The sequence below is a fragment of the Macaca nemestrina genome, chromosome 17, assembly GCF_043159975.1.
Source record: "Macaca nemestrina isolate mMacNem1 chromosome 17, mMacNem.hap1, whole genome shotgun sequence".
Lineage (NCBI taxonomy): Eukaryota > Metazoa > Chordata > Mammalia > Primates > Cercopithecidae > Macaca > Macaca nemestrina.
The window spans coordinates 33,815,764-33,827,778 of record NC_092141.1 but is presented as its reverse complement, the minus strand read 5'-3'; the positions used below and the strand labels follow the sequence as shown (position 1 = coordinate 33,827,778).

The following is a 12,015-nucleotide window of genomic DNA, read 5'->3' as shown; positions in this document are numbered from 1 at the left end:
CAGAGAGGGGGATTACATCACCATGCTGGCTCGGCGCGTTCCTAGAACATTACCTTTGGGCAGGAGCAGGCAAGGGGCTGGGATGCAGGACTTTGAGGCCTGGCTTGAGGCCAGGCTGTGGCTGAGTGACTGTGGGAACCCCTGCAATCTCTGTGGGGACATTTCCTCAATGAAAAGGACTAGAAGGGCATTCCCCGGGCCTCCCCAGGGGACATTGAAACTCAGTGCTGTGCACTTTAATACATTAGCTTACATAAGCCTCGCCAGCAACCAAGCATGGTAATTAGAGTTCAGCCCATTTCACAGCCAAGAAAACTGAGCCTCAGGGGGCTGGCTGAGTAGGTCACATGGCTCACAGTGGGAGAGCCTGGCCCAGAGCCAGGCAAGAAAAGGGGTAAATCAGCTGGAGAGACCAGGCCTGGTGGCTCATGCCTGTAATCCCAGCACTTTGAGAAGCCGACACAAGTGGATCACCTAGGTCAGGAATTCAAGACCAGCCTGGCCAATGTGATGAAACCTTGTGTCTATTAAAAATACAAAAATTAGCAAGGTGTGGTGACGCATGCCTGTAATCCCAGGTACTCAGGAGGCTGAGGCATGAGAATCGCTTGAACCCGGGAGGCGGAGGTTGCAGTGAGCTGAGATTGCACCACTGCACTCCAGCCTGGGCAGCAGAGCGAGACTCCTTCTCAGAAAAAGAAAAAAAAAATTATCAGTTGGAGAGGGTGTGGCTGGACAGGAAGGCAGAGGTAACAGCCATGCAGAGCAGAGGTAGCCCCTGAAAGGAGAGTCACGCAGGGACACACCCTGAGCCTCCCCAGGGGGCTGCCACTGCCCCCAAGAACACATGGAGCTGGAGGAAACAGAGCACTCAGGGGTCACCAGAACAGCGAGGTGGCCTGAGCGTCACGTCAGTGCTGGTTCTGGTAACTCTGCAGGGACTGGACTCAGAATCTCAGGGTCTGAGGCTCAGTCACTGGCTGGAGTTTGAGGCTAGTTGTATCATCTGCCTGAGGCTGTGTCCCTGCCACCTTCCAGCATGCGAATGAGACCAGAGCTTTCCTAATGTTCTTCTTGGGAGAAGACAGAAACAGAGGGACTGGGTTGAGCCCACTGTGAGATGTCCTCTGACCCATGTTCGTGTGGTCATCATCACTGCATTCTACAGCCCCTTCTGGGTGGGACCCAGGCCCCAGCAGGACAGCCCAAGAGGAAACAGCAGGGTCAGTGACACCTGGATCTCTCCTCCTTGGGTGGCACACTCAAACCCATTGGAGCTGTCCAGGCTCCATCCCATAAAGGACCTGAACAGCATGCACTGGGAGAGGGGATCAGGCCCATTCCAAAGACGACTCCAAGGCCCAAGATACACCAGAGCCCAAGGAACCCCCTAGAAAATGGGTGCCCTTGTCGCTTCTTTACCTTTTGGCTAAGATCAAGTGTAGAAAAGTGGTGCCCAGGCTGAGGAGAGAAACCAGGTGCCCCAATCCTCAGGGGTACAAGAAGGTAAGAGGCACCCAAGGAGAACTCTCCCTTTCTTTCTGTGCTGCCCACAAGGGTATATTGACAAGGGCAATCTTTGTAATAAAAAAGACTATAATCTAATGCCCATCAAGAAGGGGACAAGATAAACTATACAATGAAATAATATGAACAAGTCAAACAAATGGGGTTTAAATAATTATAGACATACACAAAACTGCTAGCCTGGTTGGCTCCTGAAAGGGGAACCACGTGACTGAATAAAAATGGTGGGGTAGAGTTTTCACCGCATACCCTGAGAAGCCACAGAGCTGCTGCACTTTGGATCGTGTGACTGTCTCACTTGTTCAAAATCCATAGATAGAAAAAACTTTTAAGTCAAAAACTAAACAAAAGAGTAAAATATTCCAAGATGTACTGACATGATGTTCCCAGAGATACCAAGGGAAGTTGAAAAAACAAGTCATGGGACAGAGTAGATGGTATGGTATCTGATAGTCACTAGTGGTTTCCACCAAATATTCCAGTTCTCTCCTCCTGGGCGTGTGGGCAAAGAGCACAGTTTCATTCTCCTGTTCAGGTTGGGCCAGGAATGGTGAGTGGAACTTCCAAGAAAGAGTACTCAATTGCCAGGGCATGACATCTGGAACTCACTTTTCCCCCTGCCACTGTGGCCAGCAATGCTCAGACAGTCTGGGCCCGGAAGGAGGCTGACCCATGATGGACAAGATGGACAAGGCGGCATGAGCAAGAAACAAATCTTTGTTCCTTTAAGACCTGGCAATTTGGGGATATCTGTTATTTCCGTGTAACCCGGCCTACCCTGACCCGTACGTGGCATCACGTCATGTGCACGCACGTGTACATACAGAACCAAATCTAGAAGGATTCAGGCCACACCGCTGAAGCAGTCTGAGGAATGGACTGAAAGATGGGGGTACCTTTTACTTTTGACTTTACATGCTTCTATAGGGGTTGATTTTATTGGTCCTTCCATGTATCTTTATAATTAGAAAACCACAGAGGGCACTTTTGGTAGCTGCCCAGAAGGAGCACTCACCTCATCGAGGAGACCTCGTCAATGCGGTTCCCCAGCTGAGACTCGTGGGACTTACTCCGGGTGAGCGTGGGGAAGCTGGGCAGCAGCTGGAAGACCTTGCGGCTGGGTGGGGGGGGCGTCCGCGGTGGCTTCAGCTTGGTGTGCCGTCGCAGCTGGGGTGTGGTGGGCGGGGTGATGAAGCTGTGCAGGGCACGCGGGGTCAGCCGGCCACTGGCATGCAGGGGAATACAGGTATCCGAGAGGCCCTCACTGAAGCTGGGGGTGGGGGAGTCTGAGGCAGGCAGACCTGACACGGAGATGGAGCGTGGGCCCTGGGCACTGTTGCCTGCTCTGCCCAGCTGGGAGCTCCCCAGGGGCCAGGGCAGGCTGGCTGGTGAGAGAGTGTCCATGGAAGGCCCCGAGCCACTTTCCCGCCGTGCATCCAACGAACTCCAACTGGAGTCCTCCTTATGTTCCCCTCCTGTGGACCAAGACGTGAAGTCACAGATGGTCGGGGCTGGAAGGCATTCACAAGGAGATGGCCAGGAGCCAGAGATGTTCAACACCTGGTGTGAGGCTGCACTGCTTCTTAAGGGAAGGCTTCAACTATCAACCTTTACCTGGTTTATAAAGGCTTCTCACTCATGCGCACACATTATGTAGCCAACCACGAGGCCCTCGGTGCAGATACTACCACAGGATGAGCATCCCTAATCTGAAAATCCAAAATCCAAAATGCTCCAAAACTTGGGAATTTCTGAGCATCGACATGACACTCACAGGAAATGCTCATGGGAGCACCCCGGATTTCGGGATGGGGAATGCTAACCAAGTAGGCATAGTGCAAATGCTCCAAAATCTAAAAAAACCCAGAATCTAAAATGCTTCTCATCCTAAGCATTTCAAAGAGGGGATACTCAACCTGTATTTTTCTGTTTCATAGAGAAGGAAGCACAGCTCAGGAGGAACTGGCTCGTGCAGGGCTCTTAAGGGCAGGTCTTGGGGGAGCAATCTAGGAAACCCACCCCAAAAGTGGGTGACCTCAGAAACTGAAGGGGTGACCAAGCTGGGTGTGTGAAGGAAGGAGAAACTCCACTTTAAGAAAATTCAAACATTGGGACAAGGGGTTGTTCTGAGCATCCAACAGCAAAGTGCCCCAGGGCTTGTGAAAAAAAATCCAGGAAGAAAGGGACCAACAGCCACTTTCTTCTACGCCAGCCTTTGAGTGACTGTGGGCTGTCCCTACCATGACCCTCTGCCTGAGGCCCCTGAGGCTTGTGTGGCTCTGTGGGGCTTGAGCTCCAGCCATTCAAGCACACGCTGGATGCTGGGTGGAAAGGCCTATAAAGACCCATCCTTGTGCTTGAAGAGTCGAATGGGCGTGACAGGCACATAACACAGTATGTATGCTCTGTGCCAGGACAGAGACACACAGGGGGCTCTGCAGAGGAGCAGACCCTAAATCAGCTGTGGGGGTGGAGAGAGGGAGTGTGCCAGGGAAGGTTTCCCAGAGGAGGTGGCACCTGGGCTGAGTCAACTATGGAAGAAGGTGGAGAAGGAGCACCAGGCAGAGGGAACAACATATGGGAAGGTAAGGGCATATGGCACCTTCTGGTCACTACAAAGGGTTTTGTGTGCTGTCAGAGGTAAGGACAAGCCGGGGAGAGGCAAGGGATGAAGTTGGAGGGGTCAGCCCAGTGGGGCCAGATCAGGAAGGGCCTTGAATGTCTTGCTAAGAACTTTAAATCTCATACTGAATTGTAATCCCAATGTTGGAGGTGGGGGCTGGTGGGAGGTGACTGGATCATGGGCATGGTTTCTCATGACTGTTTTAGCACCATCCTCTTGGCTTGGTGCTGTTCTCGTGAGAGTGAGTTTAAAAATGTGTAGCACCTCCCTGCCCCCTCTCGCTCTTGCTTTTGCTCCTGCTCCTACCCTGTGGGACGCCTCACTCCCCCTTGCCTTCCGCCATGCCTGGAAGCTTCCCGATGCCGCTCCAGAACCAGAAGCCGCTATGCTTCCTGGAGAGCCTGTAGAACCATGAGCCAAGTAAAGCTCTTTTTAAAATAAATTATCCAGTCCTGCAGATCACCAGGTCAGGAGTTCGGGACCATTCTGGCCAACATGGCAAAACCCCATCTCTACTAAAAATACAAAAATTAACCAGGTGTGGTGGTGCATACTGGCAGTCCCAGCTACTTGGGAGGCTGAGGCACAAGAATCACTTGAACCCGGGAGGCAGAGATTACAGTGAGCCGAGATCGTGCCACTGCACTCCAGGCCGTCTCATAAATAAATAAATAAATAAATAACCAACCCAGCCTCAGGTATTTCTTTACAGCCTGCGAGAAGGGACTGATGCACCTGTGTTGCACAAGCCTGCCCTGCCTCCCTCCTCCCTCCGGCAATGCCTGTTCTTCTCCCCAGTGTACAGTGGAGGTCACTGAGACTCGGGGAGGTCACAGACACTGCCCAAGGCCAGACATTTAAGAAAGTGGTGGGATGGGAATTGAAAAGTTCGGTCTCAGCACCATGCTCCCCGCCGCACCCCCCACGATGCTACTGATTCTGAATAACCTACAGCGGAACAGCTGTGGGAAGTAACAAGTTCCCCATCATCAGAGGTGGTCAAGCCACTTATCAAGAATGGGGGGAAGAATTAGCCTTCCCAATTCACAAGTTTCTTTGTACATCCCATCCCCTCTTCAAACACCCTTCCTCCCACCTGACTGCAGTGACCTTCCATTCAGGAACCGACCGGACAGGAGCTGCTCAGTCCCTGTGCTCCCATACCACTTGCTCCTTATGAGCTGCAGCCATGACTAACACTGTAGCTCATAGACTGGCCTATTGGAGGCACCAACCAGGTTTCTTGTTGAGCAGATGAAAGAATGAATTTCATGAATCTATGAGCAAGCCCGCCACCAAAGGAAACAAGCCCCAAATTTGCAAGTTGCCTATTTAATCACCACTGCTCTTGGGCCCACTTGAGGATGGCCAATGGGTCCTGATGTGTGCACTGACACCAGCTGATTGGCAGTGGCTGCTTGAGAATGACACTAGAGTCACCACAGAAGCATCTGTGGGTTAGTGATATCTTCCTCGGGTGAAGGACTGGGAGGATCAGCAGGAATGTTCACCTCCTATTCACCAGCACAGACAACCATCCTTCACACACTTTTTTTTTTTTTTTTTTTCCTGGGTGAGACAGGGTCTGGCTCTGTTACCAAAGCTGGAGTGCAGTGGTACGATCTTGGCTCACTGCAACCCCTATCTCCCAGGCTCAAGCCATGCTCCTACCTCAGCTTCCTGAGTAGCTGGGATTACAGGCACATACAACCACTGTTTGCTAATTTTTGTATTTTTTGTAGAGACGGGGTTTTGCCATGTTGCCCAGGGTGGTCTTGAACTACTGAGCTCAAGCAATCAGCCTGCCTCCGCCTCCCAAATGCTGAGATTACAGGCCTGGGCCACCATGCCCAGCTGCTCACTCACCTTTCTTTAGACCAGAGATTGCAAAGGAAATGACTTCAACACTTTCTATCACCTCATAGGCCTCACACTGAAAAGAACATCTAATACATGCCAGGCTCTGGTCTGAGGACTTACGTTCACTCATTTCCTCTTCACAACAACCCTGAGAGAGGTGTTGTTATCACTGCCATTTTCCAGATGAGGAAACTGAGGCACAGTGAGGTAAAGTAACTCAGCAAGGTCCCAAAGGTTCTAAGTGGCCAAGCAGAGTGCTGGGCCCAGACAGGGCCCAGGCGGTCTGATTCCATAGCCCATCCGTACTGTGACTAGACTGCTCTCACCAAGCCCCAAGGGGGTGCAATGAAGATGCTGTGATGCATGATCTGACGGGATCACTGGTATCCAGCGGATCCCAGCAGGTGCCTGTGAAGTGCAGCCAGCACTGGGCAGATGAAAGGCCTGTGTCCTGGACTGTGATGGGGCCAGAACTCTGCTGGGACTTAGCTGAGAACTCTCAGAACTTAGCTGAGACTAAATGAGAGAGAAGAAACCTAGAAAATGCTTCTTCTTCAGGGGCCTCCTCTAGGGCCTGCTGGAAAAAGCACCCTCTGAACAAGAAACCTGAGTTCAAAGCCCAGCTCTGCTCCATGCCAGGTGTGAGGCCCCAGATGATTCATCCAACACCTCCAGTGGTCACAGAGGTCTCAGCTACAAAACGAGCTCAGCACCACCTCTTACAATGGTGTGGCCACGATATGTGTGTCACACGCCTGGCACACAGTAGATGCAAAAATTAGTGGTCTCCCTCCCTTGGCATCTAGGACAAGTGGACAGCAGCCTTCATGACACAAATGGGTCACTACCACTTAAAAGCTGACTCACTCACAATTCTTTAAAATCCAGACATGAAGAGGAAGGAAAGAAGGGCTGACAAATTACCCCCAAAGATCTCAGCTTGGGTGGCAAGCATGGGGACAAACCAATCGCCATGATAGCCCAAGGTTCAAATCCTGGCTCCGTCACCGACTGCTGTATGCCCTTACCCAAGCCCGTTCCCTCTCTGGGCTCAGTCTCCTCCTGTAATATGTGGGACCAAGAACACCAGCCACATCTCTGTTGTGTTGATTTTCAGCAGCTGCCGGGAGACCTAACAGGTCAACATTTTCTGAATTGAGTGCAACTTTCTACACTGTGCCGTGTTCAGAGGACTTGATACAATGAGGGCAGAGAAGAAATTAAGCCCGATCCTCTCTGGGAAGAAAAAAACCAGGCAGAATACAAACCTCAGTGCCTTCCTTAAGCCTCAGGCAGACGGAGATAAGACAGGGGCCTCAGATAATTAAAAAGCAGGCCTGATTTCATTCAGGAGGCATATTTTAATGCCTTATCTATGTGGTAGTGGGAGCATTAAGTCAGGCATTTGAAGCTGTTTCCAAGGCAAGATTTAGAAAGCCTGTGAATAATTCCCAAGGACCTCGTGGCAAGGCCAGGATTACACACTTTGCCTCGGACAGCCACATACAAACTCCCAGCTAAAGAGCCATAGAGTTTCCCTAATCACCCTTGGCTCAGGCCCACATCAGCGTGTGCCTTCTGAGCACAGAACCCAGCCAGCAATGGGGACAGGAGAAGGCGGGGAGAGCGCTGGGGGCTGGAATGTGGGAAGCTGGCAGAGGGTACACAGAGCCCTCCACAGAGAGGAAATCATGCCAGGCCAGCCCAGCAGACAGGCTTGGGATTTCTAAGCATGGCTGAGGCCCCCTCAGATTCGGCCAGGCCAGCCCCAGCAGGACCCAGAGCCCTGAGGACCCTGGGAGAGCTTCTCAGGAGGCTGTGAACATCCAACCCTGGCCTTTCCAGGCTGCCCCAGAAACCCTGGCCACGCTTGCCCCACTCCATCACCCACCATGGTGAAGGCCACAGCCCCCAGGGCACCAGGCCAAGCAAGGGAGAGGGTGGCAGGCCCCACGTACCCAGGCCTGTCACCTTCCGCAGGCAGGTGAGGGCATACTGCAGACGACCACACTCATCCCCGCTGGCCCCGCAGCGCCGCAGCGTCTCCTTCACCTTGGCCTCGTTCATCTCCAGCAGGGCATCCAGCGTGAGGTCGTGGGGGATCTCCTGAGGGGACAGAGGGACAGGCAGAGAGGCGGTGAGCAGTCAGCCGGGCCGGGAGCCCCTCAGCCTCAGGCTGGCCTCCTGCTGAGTGGCAGGGGCCAGCTGCTGGCTGGGCCGGCCTCTGACCAGAGCCACCACGTGCTTGGGGACACAGGCAGAGCTCCCTGGCCCCCACCCTCCAGGCTCCCAGAGACAGCAGCTGAAGCAGACTTGGTGGGGGGTGAGGGAAAGAAGTAAAGCCCAGAAAGGTTTGGACGAGGGCATGTTGCCCAGCTTGTTTCTTCTTACTCCTCTGCACAGAAAAAACAAAACAAAATAGTGAATCATAACAACTTTTTAGGATGACGAGTACTTCAGACAAAGATGACCCTTCACAGTTTTGTTGTATCTGAATCAGACAAGAGAGATTTCAAATCAAACTGGCTTAAGAAAGGAAGGATTTAAAAAAAAAACCCTCGCCAAACACTGCGGAGGCACTAACTGCCCCACCTGATTTCCGTCAAAACTTTTCACTGGGTCCACTGGACAGCTGGAGAAACGGGCTCAGAGAGATTATGTCACCTGCACGAGGTCACTAGGCCACACGGTGAAGAAAGTGGCAGGCAGAATTTTAAGGTGGTCCTGTGACCTTCGTTCCGTGGTGTTGCTCCTGATCATTTTACATTACAGCAGTCTCTCTCTTATCTGCAGTTTCAGTTACCAGCAGCCAACCATGGCCTAAAACTATTGAATGGAAAATGCCAGAAACATTCCAGAAATAAACAATTTATAGTTTTAAACTATGCACCATTCTGAGTAATGTGATGAAATCTTGCGCCATCCAGCTCCGTCCCACCGGAGGCGTGAATTGTCCCTTTGTCCAGCATCTCCACACTGTCTCCACTCCCAGCCTGTTGGTCACTTAGGAGCTGTCTTGGTTATCAGATCAACTGCCACGACCTCTTCCCACACAGGCACTTTATCATCTCACATCATCACAACATGAGGTGTGAGAACAGTACAGAAAGTAAGGTATTTTGAGAGAAAGAAGAGAGACCACATTCCTGTAACTTTCATTATAGTATATTGCTATAATTGCTCTATTTTGTTATTGTAGATTATTAATCTCTTACTGTGCCCAACTTACTAACTTTATCAGAGGTATGTATGTATAGCAAAAAACATAGTGTATATACACACACACACTCACACACACACACACACACAAACACACACAGTAGTATCCATGGTTTCAGGCATCCACTGAGGGTCCTGGAACATATCCCCTGCAGATAAGGGGGGATTACTATATACAGCAAAAGGGAAATTACCCAAGTAGGCTTCATCCAATCACAAGAGCCCTTTAAAAGCAAAGGGTTCTCTTGAGCTGGTAACAGAGAAGTCAGAGACCTGAAGTGTGAAAAGGACTCAGCAGACTTTGAAGGAGGAGGGGAATGGGGGTGGCCTCTGGGAAAAACAGTAGCCCCTGGCTCACAGCCATTGAGGGAATGAGGACCTCAGACCTCCAGCCACAAGGAAATGGATTCTGCCAATAACCTGAATGAACGTGAAGTGGATTCTTCCCCAGAACTTCCAGGTAAGAGGAAGGCCTGGCCTACACCGTGACCTCAGCCTTGTGAGATCCCAAGTAGGGATGTAAGCAGAGCCTGCCTGGATTCCTCCACCTAGAGAACCATGAGCTGATAAGCGGGTGGTGTGTTAAGCTGCTAAATTTGTTATGAAGCAATGGAAAATACAAAGAGTGAATGTTTGAATCAAGGCTGAGCGGACTTCAAAACTTGTGCCCTTTCCTCTCTTCAAGGAGGGAGGAAACCTCTCCAGCTCTGACTACTTTGAGCCACATGCCGCTGTCAGAGGCATTCGAACCAGAGCCATTCCATCTTGAATAGGGACTGGGTAAAATGAGGGCGAGACCTGCTGCGCTGCATCCCCAGGAAGTCAGCCATTCTTAATCACAGGGTGAGACAGGAGGTCACAAGAGACAGGTCACAAAGACCCCATGATAAAACAGGATGAGCTAAAGAAGCTGGCCAAAACCCACCAAAACCAAGATGGTGACCAAAGTGACCACTGGTCTTCCTCACTGCTCATTATATGCTAATTATAATGCACTAATATGCTAAAAGACACTCCCACCAGCACCATGACAGTTTACAAAAGCCATGGCAATGCCCAGAAGTTACCCTATATGGTCTAAAAAGGGGGAGGGGCCCTCAGTTCCAGGAATTGCCTGCCCCTTTCCCAGAAAATTCACAAATAATCTACCCTGGTTTAGCATATGATCAAGAAATAACCATGAAAATAGCCAACTAGCAGAGGGCTGCTCTGCCTACAGAGTTGCCATTCTTTTGTTTCTCCACTTCTCTAATAAACTTGCCTTCACTTTAGTCCATGGACTCACCCAGGATTCTTTTTTGTGCAAGACTCAAGAACCCTCTTTTGGGATCTGGAATGGGACCCCTATCCAGCAACAATACCAAGCCTGGGACAAATATCAAAAACCAATGGGACATGCCTCTGGTCTCAAGTGGCCTGCAGCCAAGTGAGAGGGGTGACAGACATTTAAACAGGTAACTACAATGCAGTAAGATGCGCACTAGAGCAGGGAGAGTTCAAAGAGCTATGGGACCAGATCAGACTTTTTTTTTTTTTTTTTTTTTTTTTGTCTTTAACCCTTTCTATATTTTCCAGATTTTCTATAACAGAGAAGGTCAGACATTCCACATCAAATGACTGCTATAAAGCTCACAGTTCTTGAGAATCTAAGCCAATTTACAATGATTTTTAGCAAGTTGTGTCTAACTTTACTTTTAAGGACTAATTTCATTGTCATTCCATTTACATGCTGTAATTCTTTGCCTCAAGCGTCAAAACTAACCCTGATGAAGATACTGGCTGAGTCCTAAGGGTATGAGGCCCAGCCCATAACCCTCTCTCCCATAGCATGGCTGGAGCTAGAGGCCTGGCTTTTTGTTTTCGTTTGTTCACTTTTTACTGTACCCGCTGATGGCAGATGCTTTTATAGTTTGTTAGTATATTCTTCAATCTTGAGGGCTGTAGGCAAGAATCACATCACCATTTAGAAGGATTCACACCAAAACAAAACCAGACATATAACTGTACCAAGAAGCTCATCACTGGTTGGCCAAAGCCCTGGTTGCCTTCCAGAAGATAAAACTAAAGTGTCACAGGAAACCACTGATGAGAACAGCACCAACAGGGGAGGCAGATTAGACAAATGGTGCCATGCAGAAGCTTCTATTCAATCAACGTGTCTTGCTTTCTTTCCCTTAGCCTGTCTTCCACTGAAATGAGGTTTGGATATCTTTGCCCTCATTTGACTGTGAAGAGCACCTTGGCAATACCGTCAGGGCAAGCACAAAAGCGACCTTCACCTTATCTGAACAAAGCAATCCTCTACTTCTCTGGAAGGGTGTCCTCCGTTTGTTTCTCCACCACATACTCCAAGGCTGTGATGACTCAGTAGTTTCCCCAGAAGATGACAGAGATGTTTAATGGGGGCGGAGAGGGAGCCAGGCCGAGGAAACCCAATCTTCAACCTAACTATAATACAAACAGAGATTCTTTTTCTTTTTATTCCTCTCCTCCTCACCTATGCCAAGTTTCAAGTTCTCAAACATAATAACTACATTTATTATTACAAACTATTTGCCAGAACAGTATACCTGGGGCTTTGTATATGTTACTTTATCTTTAATCAACTCAGCAAGTAGATGGAGTTAAGTCCATCTTATTGAGGCTCAGAGACTTCACAGCTTAACAAGTGGCTGGGCAGAATTGAAACCCACATGTGCACGATTCCAAACCTCCTCCAAATATTCCATGCTGTCGCTTGTTAATCTGGCAAAGACTTGGGATACAGCAGCCACCTTTCAGGGGAA

At 50.1% G+C, this 12,015-nt stretch overlaps 1 protein-coding gene across 3 annotated transcripts in view; it reads right to left on the bottom strand.

The window, feature by feature from the left end:
• LOC105475948 (kinase suppressor of ras 1) overlaps positions 1 to 12,015 on the bottom strand; it is a 169,491-nt gene that overhangs the window by 40,432 nt on the left and 117,044 nt on the right. For all 3 annotated transcript variants that reach the window (XM_071082561.1, XM_071082562.1, XM_071082563.1), the window contains exons 3-5: positions 7,969 to 8,116; positions 2,543 to 3,002; positions 2,357 to 2,361 (exon numbers count right to left, since the gene is read on the bottom strand). In XM_071082561.1, the coding sequence (XP_070938662.1) occupies positions 2,357 to 2,361; positions 2,543 to 3,002; positions 7,969 to 8,116 (613 nt within the window). The remainder of the gene's footprint in view (positions 1 to 2,356; positions 2,362 to 2,542; positions 3,003 to 7,968; positions 8,117 to 12,015) is intronic.